Below are 13704 nucleotides of genomic sequence, written 5' to 3'. Positions count from 1 at the left end.
CAAGATGTTTAACAGGATCTCTGCACGGTGTGACAGTAGAACTGGGTGGTCCTAGCCAGCCATATAAATTCTGCTGCTCCATGTCAACCTGGAGGGAGGTCTGCGATGGGCTCATTTATGTCCTGTTGGTATTGACGTGAATGAAAATGGTGAAGGCATGCTTATCAAATCTGTGGACAGCATAAAAATAGGAGGCCTAGGCATTGTGGGGTGGCAGAATTAAGACATTTAGGAAAGCCATTGACTGACATTGGGATGATGATGACTAAGTCAGCTCTAACAGAGGTATTCTAAAGGGATAAATGTAAAGTCCAATAAACCAGCTGGGAAAGCAGGATTGGGAGATGGGGCTTATCAACAATATCCATGGAAAAGACTCAGGGATTTTAGTTGACAGTCAAGTGCATTTATCATAAAGCTAAAGAAGTTTAAATTTCAAGGCTCCTCAGTGGCCTGGTCCCCTCCCAAAGTCCTGTACTTAATCGTGTATTAATAATTTTGTTTTCTTTTTCTTAAAGGGAACCCCCCCAAACTGTTAATTACAGAGCTCCTCAGAGCCTGCATCCCTTCTTCACTGACGTTTAATTGTGGATGGTGATGGTCAAAAGTTAGTTTTAGACTTATTGAATAGAAAATTGTATTGAAAACTGTAGAAGTCACTGACCCTCACACTCCTAACCTGGTCAGTGACCCCTGGAGTGTGGTGTCCAGTGTGAGTCATAGCATTTTAGAGAAACTGGACCAAAAACAAACAAACTGAAATTGCTCGCTCCTCCTCCTTGGCCTTAACCTCTAAACGCTAGACCTGGGCCCCCTTCTCTTCTAACACATTCCTCCCTCTAGACTACTTCATCTGTTTTCTAATGTGCTGATGGCTTCCACATTAATGTCTCTAGCCCACTCTTAGTTCCCCGAGCTCTGGACTCCTATGTGTAATTGTCCGATAACGCCAAGGCACTGAAACATGGCCAAGAATGAGCTCCTGAGTTTCCCCCATCCCCACCCTACCCCCGTTTCCTGCCAATGGACAGTGACCAGAGAATGTAAGGAACTTTTAATATCTTGTTTCATGGAGAACACTGAGTAGATGAAAATGCTTAATCTGGAGGGGAAAAAAATTGGCAGCACTGGTGAAGGGTGTTAAGACACTGTCAGGTGGAAAAGGGATCACATTCCTTCCATGAAGATACGATGAGACAAATGAGGAAAAACTTTCTAACAGAATGAAAAATGTCCCCAGGAGATGGTGATTTCACCATCCTCAGATTTCAGGGAGGGATGGGTTAGCCAGATGACTGTTCTATCTGTAGGCTCTGGTTTTGTCGTTGACCTCCAATGACTCACAAAAGCTGAAGCTCAAAATGCACTGATAATTCTATTTTTCAGCCCATTTATTTTTAGCTATTCTTGTTTAAAAAAAGTGTCATTTTTGGTTTTGCCAAATCGTGTTTCTGGTTTCTCTGGAGTGACTAGTGTGTTTCAAGGACTAAATAAAAGGAGCAAGAGTAGACATCAGATGGCCTTTAAGATCCCTTAGTTACTGAGTCACTCTGTACTCAAAACCTCTTCCCAAGGCAACAAGAGGCAATCACAGCTCAAAAGCCTGCTAACCATTGGCCTGCTCCGGTGGTTTCCAATCCACTTTGGCTATGGCATCTTTTCTCCAAAGTCCAGAATGTAAAAAAGGTAAAGGCCCAGGTACTCTGGTTGGGACAAGGGGAAGTGAGTGAATTCTACCCTGTGTCTCCCCCTTTTCTTGTCTTCCCCCAGCACCCCTGACACCACTGATCTAGTCTGTAAGGGAAAGTTCTAGAGATCTTCTAACGTGTGTTGAGCATTACTTCCCCAAAGTATCGGGGTGGGGGTTACGGGGCCGGCAGAGGAGACTATGACAGAGCCTCTGGCCTTTAAAACGCCTGCCTGGTATAATGAAAATGTGTGCCCTTCCGAACATGCCTCAGTGACTAGAATTCAGCCCTTGCACGGAACTCCCATTCTCCAGTTAAAGCTGTTTCTTTTTCTTCTTTTTCTTCTGTAATTAGTGGTAAATTCTGATACATGCACAGTCCCTTGTGCTAAAATTCTACTTCTGTGGGCTAGTAAAAATGATTTAAGCAGCAATATTCACAACACTACCTTATTGACACTGCCTTATTTAAAGACAGAGAGAGGGGTATTATTTGGGGTCCAGCTGGGTGGATTGTGATACCTCCAGATTTAAAATTCTGGCAATGACAAACCCTTTTGTTTACATATGTCCTCTGTTCTATTTTACTGTAAAAAAAAAAAAAGACAAACCAATGACATGGGGGTAGAAACCAACCACTAGAAACTAACTGTGGAACTGCACAGGAATGTAGGAGAGGCACCTGTGTTCACGTAAATGAGCTGAGGGTTCAGGGCTGAACTGAACCTAGAGCAAGCCAGTTAACCGCCCACCCGGTACTGGGCCACGGGGCTGTTTCCAGGCCTCTGCAGCCCTCTCCCTTGCCCAGGCCAAGGTGCTGATAGTGGGTGTGACCTCTGAGCTACCAGACAGATGCCCAGCTGGCCCTGGGCAGAACACGAACCTGGGGACACAATCTTGTGTAAGATTCCGACAATACAGTGATCACACACCCATCTCAGGGCAGCAGGGAGAGTGAGAATTAGAGCTCTGGCTTGGGAATCTCAATGCAATCAAACAAGGTTGTGAGGGAGCCCTGGGCCCTTTCTCACTGTGGGGGGAGCCTGGGCTATCTGCCTCGGGACCCAGATGACATCATAACTTCTGAAAGCTGGAGAAAAATGTTCCTTTTTATTCCTCCCCAGTGAGTGGAGAAACAGTGATGTCATCCGACCAGTCTTTCTACACAAAGCCTCCAGGTGAACCTAATGAAGCTGGGCAGTTTATTTACAGCTCTTGCCAATGGTGGAAAGTACACAGAGGCCTCTCTGTGACTCTCGGGGCCAAGGAAGATTAAATGCAGAAAGACAGATGGCCCTTCCCAACATCCACGAGACTAAGACGCTGCCATCTCAGGAAGTTCTCAGGAAGATGGTTTTAAATAGATGTGGCAACTCCTCCTGTCAGCACGTCCCTCAACCTCTCCATGTAGAAACCTGCTATCAGCTACGGGCAGCCCCAAGCTGCTATGGTGAGAGCCCTGAATTGTCGCTCTAACTAGGAGACCAGAGGCGCGTTATTTTGCAAAGAGAAGTTTCCCAACCAGATAAATTCGCAAGCAGAAATAACCAAATTCAAATGTTCGATCTGATTTTACCAAATACCACTAGTATCCTACAATTTTCAAAACTTCACATGTATCATCCTTGAATAAGATATATTCGTTAGAAATATTAACGATCACGCTTCAGTCCAGCTATTTTAACCATCCTTCTCCTGGGGCATGGACATGTCCCATAGACACACCCCGTTTTCCTACATGCCTCCCTTTCTTGGGCTATTCAAGCAGCCCAAGTTCAAACACTGGGGCCAGGCATCAAAAGTAAGAGAAATCAGAAATTATTTGACCAGGATAAGTAAGTACATGCACTGAAAGAGATCAGGGCAGTTAAATCCTACCCAAAATCCAAGAGATCTTTGGAGTATTCTTTCAGAAAACAGGAAACCTGGGTTTCCTTTTGGACTCTGTCATTCCAAGTTTCTCCATCACCTCTGCCATCTGTAAAATGCTGACTGTACCAACCCCCCTCCATCTGTATCTCGGGCACATTCAGAATGGTTCCAATTAATTATAGATGAGTGCTCTAAATTCCTCGGGAGATGAGCCACAGGACTGCAGGGCACTGCACCACGCGGTTTTGCTTATTTCAAAGGAGTGCAACACCCCCTCCCGGCAGCCTCCTATCTCCCACCAGCCTTTCAAAGATCAGCCTAAGGCTACAACAATAACCGAGCAACTGTAAAGCTTGGATACTCCCAGACAGGATCCTACCTCTTGATCGGTGAAAATCTCTATGAAGTTCTGGAAGGAGAAAGAGCCGGACTGGAGAATGAGCTCTCCGGTATTTTCAAAGCACTGCCCCGTCAACACGAGCAGCTTGTGTCGGGCGGCGTCCGTGATCATTAAGCGCACCTGAAACAAAGCACGGGGAGCATGAGCCATGGGGGGCGCTGGAATCCCACCTTCAGGATCAGGCTGGCCCTTGGAGCTCTTGAAGTTTCTTACCAACAAGAATTACGCGTTCCCCGGTATTCACTTTGCCCCTGGGGTGTTGGACAGAGCCAATGACTGTGGTCACCAGCTGCCCATGAATGCCATTTTCCAAATCTGGCCACCACCAAGACAGTAGTAGGAGTTAACTTTCTCCCCTTAGTTTCCTTGTCTTTTGCAAAGCAGTCTCCACAGCTGGCGATCATTTGTTGCACAGCTGTGCCTACTAGCAGCGTGCAGTCCGTGAGACATGAGTATCTCACAGGCTGACTCACCAAGTACAGTCCAGGTCTCCCAACGGCTGCCTCAGGAAACATAGGTTTCCAGCTAGGGTCCCAAGTCAGCCCCTCCCACCCAGGACCCCTTTCCTGCCAAGCCATACACCGAACACACAGCTCCCAAAGCAGTCTCCAATGGGATCAGCAAGGTGCCTAACGTTGAACTTGAACATAAACAAAAGGCTGCCCTGATTGGGAATCTTTTAAATAGAATTGTAAACGGTTTGCACGAAAGAACTCTCTGTTCTTTAAGTGGCAGGGAGCCAGCCTGTCCTTCAGCAGAAATACCACTCCAAGCACCAAGGTTATTCATTCTGAGCCCAACTCAGTTCGGCACAAAGTGACTGCCAGGCATCACGCTAGGCACTAAGGGAGGGATGCAAAGTAAACAGGACGTGACCCACTGTCCCCACGAACCCCAGGATCCAGGGAAATGCACATGTACCGAAGTAATTGTTCCAGCCCCATCTGCTCCACAGGCAAGCCTGGCTTCCTTAAAGAAATTCCTCATTTTTTCCTTCTTCATTTCTCACAGCTGTTCCAGGCAATCTGCCTGCACATATATTCAACCTCCAGCTTTTTTCAAGTTGTATCTACTTCCTGATTCTGATGGCCAAAGACAGATTGCTAGCCCATCACTTGCCTCACCTTGTACCTTCAGGGATTGTCAGAGAGGTCCTGCCCATCTGGAGCAGATGAAACGGGATCAAAACAGGCTATATAATGAGAGCCACAAAGTGGAAGCAAACCAAATGTCCATCAACTGATGAATGACTAAATAAAAGTGGTATACCCATACACTGGAATACTATTCAGTCATAGAAAGGAATGAGGTGCTGATACGGGCTACGATGTAGATGACTCTGGAAAACACTACGTAAAGCGAAATAAGCCAGACACAAAAGGCCACATATCGTATGATTCCACTGTCTGAAATAACGTGCTCAGAACAGGAAAATCCATAGAGGCAAAAAGTAGATTAGTGGTTGCCGGTGGCTGGGGGAATAGGGGTGACTGCTAATGGGCTTGGGGTTTAGGGGGCTGACGGACACATTCAGGAATTAGACACTGATGATAGTTGCACAGTACTGTGAATAGACTAAACCCCAATGAACTACATACTCTAAAAGGATGGATTTTATGGCGTGTGAATTCTATCTCAATTTTGAAAAACAAGCTACAGTCACAGAGATGCTCAGCATGGGAGAAGAGATGCTGTGGATGGTGCAGGCCCCTGGGCCTGTGGCTATTCTAACTAACATCCAAGAAGCAGCTCAATCTCAAAGGTGCCAAACTGCAGTAAAGACAGTGGGAAACGGAGGTGAAACAATTCTTCTACCCTGGGTGAGCAGGGATTCTTGGCGTCAGCCTAGTTCCTACCTTACGGTAGGCTCTGAAATACCCACTCTCTCTGGTAACGATTTCATATGGTGGTAATAAAAATATTAATACCGAGAAACGCCAACATATATGTTTCGGTTGTCATATGCCATGCTCTGTTCTAAGCACTTGACACTTCTGGACACAAAACTAAATGTCAGTGCTATTATGATCTCCATTTTATAGAGGTGGAATGAGACAAAGAGATGGTCGATGACTTGCCCAAGACCACCAGCTAATAAGTGGCAGAACCCAGGCAGTCCAGCAGCAGAGGCCGTGCCCCTGGCAGCTGTGCTGCCCTGCCTTTCAACAGTGCTAAGGGGGTGGGCAGGATGCTCTGAAGGAGGCTTGCATCTGAGAAGCCATTATTCTCCAAATTTGGGTCATGGAGGTCTCAGCCTGAAGGCTTGCAGTCTACTTCCCCTGCTACCTCCCAGCCAGACTCCATCCCAGCAGCACACCCTCCGGGTATACCCCCACATTCCACACCCGCTTCACCTCTACAAAATACTACAGTTCTGGCCAGCATCTTCCACTCTGTCCTTACTGAAAGGGGCAGTCTCGGGTGGTACTGATGCAGAGAACCAGCCACTGACTAGGGGTACGGAAGCATCCCTGGACCCAGAACCTGTCTCTCCCTTGTCCCTCTCTTGCCACCTGCCCAGCCCCTCTCATCAGCTGGGTCTCCGTCCACTGTGTGAGGCCCCGCGGAGCCAGATACTTACCTCAGTGCTGACTGCTTCATCTGAGGGGTTGATCAGGACCACTGTTTCTAAAACGTCACTTCTGTGATGAAGGATCTTTTGTCCTGCAGGCACAGAAACACAGACAAAAGAGGAGACCTATAGCTTTTCCGAATTAAAACCGCCCCGCCTGCTTCTGGGACAGCAGAGGCGCAGCCGCCCAGGGCTCCAGGATTCCCCACTGTCCTGGGAAACACAATTGGTGTCACCAGACAAGATGGTCCGGGGCTCCACGGGCTCTCACAACCCTCTAGTTGTCAGGGTTGATCGCCAGGCTGCCTCTGCGCGTTAACGGCGGTTTTCATCTGAGACAAGGGGTGGATGCCAGTAAAACTCAACAGGGCTCTTGACATTTCCTTTCTCATGGTAATTGAGGATGTTTCTCCGTATCAGCCTTTCTTCTGGTGAGAACGGCGCTGAGATTAACTAGGAGCCTTACTATGAATGACATACCAGAAACCCCAGCTAACAATTAGCCCAACAACCAGAATGTCTGTCTGAGGCAGGCTTACAGTCTGTTGGGGGATTCATTCATTCATTCACTTGCTCATAGAAAAGTGCAGGAACTGTGAGCAAATAAAGATGGGAGAACAACTCTCCCTCTGGAGAGGGTGGCCAAGAAAGAAAGACAAGCAAAGTGGATGGAGACCATGAAAGCAAGGGGACGTGAGGATGAAGGAGCCTGTCTGAGGAGGGCTGAAATTCTTCGAGGCTTTTGGCTCCCCGCACCCAAAAGGATTCAGGAACTTCATGTAGCTGAAACCACCTCCAGCCAGCATGGTCTGAGGCCTATGGATGACCTTCTACAAGCGTCTCCCTCCTCAGACAATGAGATGAAAGCGATCAAGCGGATGTATGGCCAGAGTGGGTGATACATGTTCTGGCAGTGGGTGACGGACAGAGCAGCAGAGGGGTGTCCCTCAGACACACGGCTGGGAGACACGTGCTTGGGATGGTAGAAAAGGAAGGACAATGAAACACTGGTGACAGGAGGAAATGGAATAGAATCTGAGGGAGACAGACACCAAAGGAGAGTATACAAGAGAGGATGGCCAGAAAGCAACTGCTTTCCAGGCAAACAGTTCTTCAAAAAAGCTAAAACAGAATTTCTATATGGCCTAGCAATTCCACTTTAGGTGAACTGAAAGTAGGAACTTGAAGAGACTTGTAGGTCCGTGTTCACTGCAGCATTTTTCACAATAGCCAAAAGGTGGAGCCAACCCAAGTGTCCACCGATGGATGACTGGAAAACAAATTATGGTCTATCCATGCAGTGGAATATAATTCAGCCATAAGAAGGAATGAAGTTCTGATACATGCATCAATACGAACCTTGAAAACATGCCAAGTGAAATAGACCAGACACTAAAGGACAAATAATTGCATGATTCCATTTACATGACCTATCTAGAGGAGGCTAATTCACAGAGCAGATGAGATTTACCAGAGGCTGCAGGGGCAGGGATTGGGGAAGTTACTGCTTAACGGGTACGAGTTTCTCTTCGGGGTGATGAAAAAGTTTTGGGAACAGCAGTGATGTTGCCTAACACTATGAATGTAATTAATGCCACTGAATTGTACATCTGGAAATGGTTAAAATGGCAAATTTCGTTTTTTATATATATTTTACCAGAAATGAAAAAAAGTTATTAACGCAGTGTATCAAAACCGTTGAACAGCACATTTTAAAGGGGTGAATTATATGGTGTGTGAATTGAATCTCAATAAAGAGGTTAAGAAAAAAAAGAAGGTGGCTTTAGCTAGGGCTTTTTTCCTTTATATCATCAAGGAGCAAAAGTACTACAGAAACAGAATATTTTGAAATACTTACCACCATCACATTGACAAGCCCATTTTCCTCCATTGTCTTATCTTTGCTAATAGCTACTACTTACCAGTAAACCCCCACATTAGAAATGGAAAAAGCCCAAAGTAAATAATCGTTTCAGGCACTGTTCCAAGCACCTCAAAGTACTAGCTCATTTAGTCCGCAGAAGAGCTCTATGACAGAGGTACCGTGATTATCCCCTTTTACTGTCGAGGACAGTGAAGCCTATAGAGGAGAACTAACGAGCCCCAAGTCACAGAACTAAGAAGTGGTCACGCTAGGACCTGCACCCAGGCTCCTGAGCCCTCCGCCTCACTGCTCTGTGGATGAGGGTTTGGAAAAACAGACATGGTTCAGACATCGAATGCCAAAGGGAGAGCTTGGGAAAAATCCAAAGGAATAAAATCAGAGATGTGCTTAAAGAAGCAAGAATTCAGAAAGCATGAGGAGAAGAATATTGGCAAAAAGAAGAAAAAAAAAAAAGCGAAGGTGACAGAACACCCACATAAAAGAGGGTACAGTTAAGGGAAGGTACATGATGTTTTACTACAAATGCCTGGAAACGAAGAAACTCCAAAACAGAACAATGTCACACAGTTTGAACAGGTGAAGGACTAAAGCCTCAAGAAAAAGAATCCAACTAAGCCATGGGAAAGAACATTTGTTTACTGCGGACGCTCAAGCCTGTAACTTATTAGGCGTGGCTTTTTGGCTTAGTTTTTGCTTTTGACAAGCGTGTACATTATCAAGCTAAAGCGAAAGAACATCAAACTGAATTAAGCAAATGATAAAACGACAATCAGCAAAACACAGAAAACCGTCCCTTTTCTAGGTCCTTCCATCAGTGGCCTCCTCGAAACAAAGACTTCAGGAGCTTCAGAGGTGCTTAAGTTGAGATGAAATTACACGAAAGCTTAAGACTAAGAAAAAGTGAGTGTTCATTTCCTCGATCGTACTTTGGATGTGCCTCCTTCTGGCACCCAAAGCCTCAGGCAGCGTAATGCCAAGGCAGGGCTGTGGTCATGGCTATACTCTGTAGGAACCACAAAAGTAGATCCAGCGAGGTACATGGAAGCAGCTCCTTCCCCAGAGCTCCTTTCTTTCCTAAGTCATCTACACAATGCCCAGACCCTGCTAGCTGCACCCTCCCAAATGCAAGTCCAAGCACAAAAGCCCAGCACCCCCTCCCCGAGACACGCAGTGAGGACCCTCCTGCCAAGCCCCCTGGAAGGGCGTCCTTACCATCCTCAAGAAGTTCCTTTCCTCTTTGGCTTCATCACTTGCAAACAACACAAACGCCACGTGACAGCTGCCGTTTACCTCTACTCCTCCCAAGTCAGTTTTTGGACCTGTTGGCTCAGGAATTCAACCAAGGATGTTTTCTCTGCCCATCTTTGGAAATACGGACAGCAGTGACACAGACATGCACCGAGATGCCATGGCTGCTCCTTCAACAAAAGCCTTTTTACAGGATGGGATTTGAATGAAGAAGGGGATTTAAAGAGAGAGAGAGAGAGAGAGAGAAGCTTCAAGCTCTCATCACAGCCGACTGTTGGCCAGATTCTCGCCCCAGACGACCGACAACGTAAGCAGGGGCCGGGCCTTCCTGGCATCTGGCAGACCCAGGGCCTGCACGAGGGGCCCGGGCAAGCCATGCCCGCACTCCCACATCCCAGTGGGGTGCCAGCTCTCCCGGCCGCAGGCGGCTCTGGGCTCTGCGACGCTCACGAAGTTGCATATTTGGGGAATGTTTCACACTGGGAAACAGGCCAGGCATTCTGAAGGAGAGGCCACCACCCTCGCCTGCAGAGGTCTCACTCAGTTGCTTCAGAAAAGAAGTTCCCAGAAGAGAAAGACAACGCGGTTGCAGCCTCTGTCTCTGCCATTATCGCCTGCATTCTCCAGAAACAGCTCACAGGGAAACCGTTAGGCAGCCCGGATGAATAGTCAGGTCTCCTCAGCACTGGTCTGGGGGCACCAAAAGCAGGGGCTTGGGATGGACTGATTGTGTCACTTACTGCTGTGATAAGAAAGAAAGGTCCTTGAGCGCTTCCCCACAAAACTCAGGGTCATTGTGAAGGCTCAATCCTGGGTGGCAGGGAGGGCGGGGGGGGGACTGTTATGTGACAAAAAGGGGCCTGCTGCACCTTGGAATCAAAAGAGGAAGGCCTGGGGACCCCCTGAAGCAGCAGGGCCTCACACACAATGAGACTTGTCTGTGGGCTCCCAAAGGCTATGCTTAAAACTCAAATAAGCCTGTATTTTTCAGCTATTGTTGGACCCTTTTTTAATTACTGAAATTCTGACAGATTAACTCAATCTATGTGTCTTGTAAGGTTGGGCTGTTTTAGTGGTTTACGTTTTACTGTATCCAGGTGACTTTGAAATCTCTGAAAGCAAAACGTCATTTTCTAGGTATGTGATTTTTAGGACGCTTAGAGGGTCTTAGCTCCACAGAATTAATATTCATCTAAAGACACACACACACACACACACACACGCACACATACAGGCTCTCTCCTGGTTTCAGAAGGGTCTGACCATGGCTAAATTAAAAGACACGCACTGTTGAGGAACAGCCATAACCAAGACCCATAAAACTCAGAGCCTTCTCGCCGGCACACAGCTGGCCCTTGTCTCCCACACACATCTCACACGTCGGCCCCAGAACACAGTGGCCTAGGAGGCTGCGGCATCTCCGCTGCCAGACCAACACCAGCAATGGTCTCAGCCCAGGCAGGCAGCCGCTTAATGAAAACGCTGAGCGCAAAGGAGAGAGTGCTGGGCCCAAGTTGCAGGAGCGCTAAGAGATGGGAGAAAATTCTTGATGAAAATAATAACTAGTAACGCTAATACCTTTTAGACTGTCTTTAAGAGGAATGATAACTGCATATCTTGGGGATGAATATGGAATCTCCATTTCCATTAATGATCACAATCCAGAACCTTATCCCTACAACTTGCTTTTCCTAAAAAATGAATTCTTGCAAAAGCATAATCAAGAAATGGATATGAAGAATAAAGATAACTTCTGTATCCATTTAGTATCGAGGGGGGTGAGGAGAAGGGTCCTGAACCACTGATAGGGACGGACCGGTAACTGGGACGGGAGAAGAAGAGCCCTCTGCCCGCCAGCCCTGCCCTTTCCTCCGCCAGCTCCCGCCGCTGCCCTGTCTTCACCCACAAGTCCTCCAGCCCCTGGCCCTGATGAAAATCAGAGTGGACTCTTTTTGGAAAAGGAATTTGATATAATGATTTAGCACTACAAAAAGGTCCAATGTGAAGAAGCAGAAATCTTAGGGTTAAAGAAGATTCTAGAGTTAGAAAGGGAAATGCATGGGGTAGAGAAGGACTGTGATTATTTAACTAAAGGTAAGGTTTGGTAGATCAAGAAAAGCCCACAAGCGCAGAAGGGCTTGAGGTTAAAGTCTATTTTCCTCAGAGGGAAGGGAGGGAGGGAGGAAAGAAAGAGAAAATGACAGCAATGAGAGCTCTCCGACTCTACCTCTTCACCAAAGTGGATTCTCAAAGAGGAAACCTCTCACCTCCAACCGTGTCAGTGCAGACCACAGGACACCGGCTGTCAGGGAGACGACACAGATCCCCTCCCCAGGGCAGTAAAACTCCTAATGCTGGAGGGAGTTTGATTCCCCAGGGGCTCTCACACATCAAAATTAACTCTTTATCTTTCTCATCTGTCTGTTCTTGCAGCTTGCAGCCTGGGGCTGGGAAGAGGACCCTTTCCAGGCAGGGTGTCCCAGAGGCAAGGGGGAACAAGGGGGAAAAGACAGCAGAAGCATGACCCAACCCTGCGAGCTGGTTTTCAGGTCACACAGGTGTGGAAGCACCTTCTGTGTGCTTCCCGCTATCCCACCTGGATCAAAAAACACCTAAAGGGGCTTCCCTGGTGGTGCAGTGGTTGAGAGTCCGCCTGCCGATGCAGGGGACACAGGTTCGTGCCCCGGTCCTAGAGGATCCCACATGCCGCGGAGCGGCTGGGCCCATGAGCCATGGCCGCTGAGCCTGCGCGTCCAGAGCCTGTGCTCCGCAACGGGAGAGGCCACAACAGTGAGAGGCCCGCGTACCGCAAAAAGAAAAAAAAAAAAACACCTAAAATAGGAGGCAAATGCGTGGAAGTGAGAGCATCCAACACTTTGCCAGAGAGCCCATCACAAGAACACAGCAGTAAACCCTTCTGCCTGTAGACGGCTTCAGAGTTTCCAAAGCACTTTGTCCTGTGGGTAGTGGTGCCCTGTTTAATCCTCATAACATTCCTGTGAAGTGGTGGGAGCAAATATTCTTTTCCCCTCTTCATGGACCAAATATCTGAGGTCTAATGACTTGCCCAAGGCCTCACGGACAGTACAGGAGAGCAGGACTAGGGCCCATGTCACACGCCATGCAGCCATGTGGCCAAGGTTGTGACGCTGTCCTTTTCTCCCCCTTTTCCTGATCCACCTCGTCCAAAATAAAGGTTTTCAAGTTGTGATGCCAAGATTCTCCTTTGTAAGCAGTAAACACGCAGCCTGGGTCAGCCACTGCTCAGCCAATGCCTGCCCACTCACTCACTCACCCTTCCAGCGGGCACACTGGCCTCCCACACACCCCGAGGCCAATTCCCTCTTTGTTTCTGCTGCACAAGTGGAACCCAGTTCTCTCCCACCTTACCCCTGAAATTCCTGGAAATGGTGTTTCTTTTCTACTGGAAATATATTTTTTCTGTTTCTGCATTTGTTTCAACCCCGATGTATGTTCCTGAGTGTCATGTCACTCCACAAATTTTCAGTGTTTGCTTTTTTTTAAGAGAATAAGAACTCAAATTCCATTATAAACAAGTTCAGGAGACTTCACAAATAATTTTTTTTTTTTGCGGTACGCGGGCCTCTCCCGCTGCGGAGCACAGGCTCCGGACGCGCAGGCTCAGCGGCCATGGCTCATGGGCCCAGCCGCTCCGCGGCATGTGGGATCTTCCCGGACCGGGGCACCATGCCGTGTCCCCCGCGTCAGCAGGTGGACTCTCAACCACTGCGCCACCAGGGAAGCCCCTCACAAATAATTTTTTAAATTTAAATAAGTTGATCATTGCTTGGGAGGTTTTTTTCAAAAACTTAGAGATAACTTTTGCATTACAGAGAATTTAGTTATAACGGAATTTGAGTCTATACCTACTTTTCTTTACATTTTCTGGACCGAACTATCTTTCTTTTTTATTGTCATTTGGTTTGGTTTGGTTTTTCATGTATCTGCTGGTCGTTCCACCCCATCATTCTCTTGGGTTCTCTGCCATCTTCTGCTTTACGTTTCCCTGACCTTTAGAT

At 47.5% G+C, this 13704-nt stretch overlaps 1 protein-coding gene across 1 annotated transcript in view; it reads right to left on the bottom strand.

The window, feature by feature from the left end:
• MAP1B (microtubule associated protein 1B) overlaps positions 1–13704 on the bottom strand; it is a 90511-nt gene that overhangs the window by 13942 nt on the left and 62865 nt on the right. Inside the window, exons 3-4 of the mRNA XM_065873417.1 lie at positions 6541–6623; positions 3939–4079 (exon numbers count right to left, since the gene is read on the bottom strand). Of these exons, the coding sequence (XP_065729489.1) occupies positions 3939–4079; positions 6541–6623 (224 nt within the window). The remainder of the gene's footprint in view (positions 1–3938; positions 4080–6540; positions 6624–13704) is intronic.

The sequence above is a fragment of the Phocoena phocoena genome, chromosome 3 (assembly GCF_963924675.1).
Source record: "Phocoena phocoena chromosome 3, mPhoPho1.1, whole genome shotgun sequence".
NCBI lineage: Eukaryota > Metazoa > Chordata > Mammalia > Artiodactyla > Phocoenidae > Phocoena > Phocoena phocoena.
This window is presented reverse-complemented; position numbering and strand designations above follow the sequence as displayed.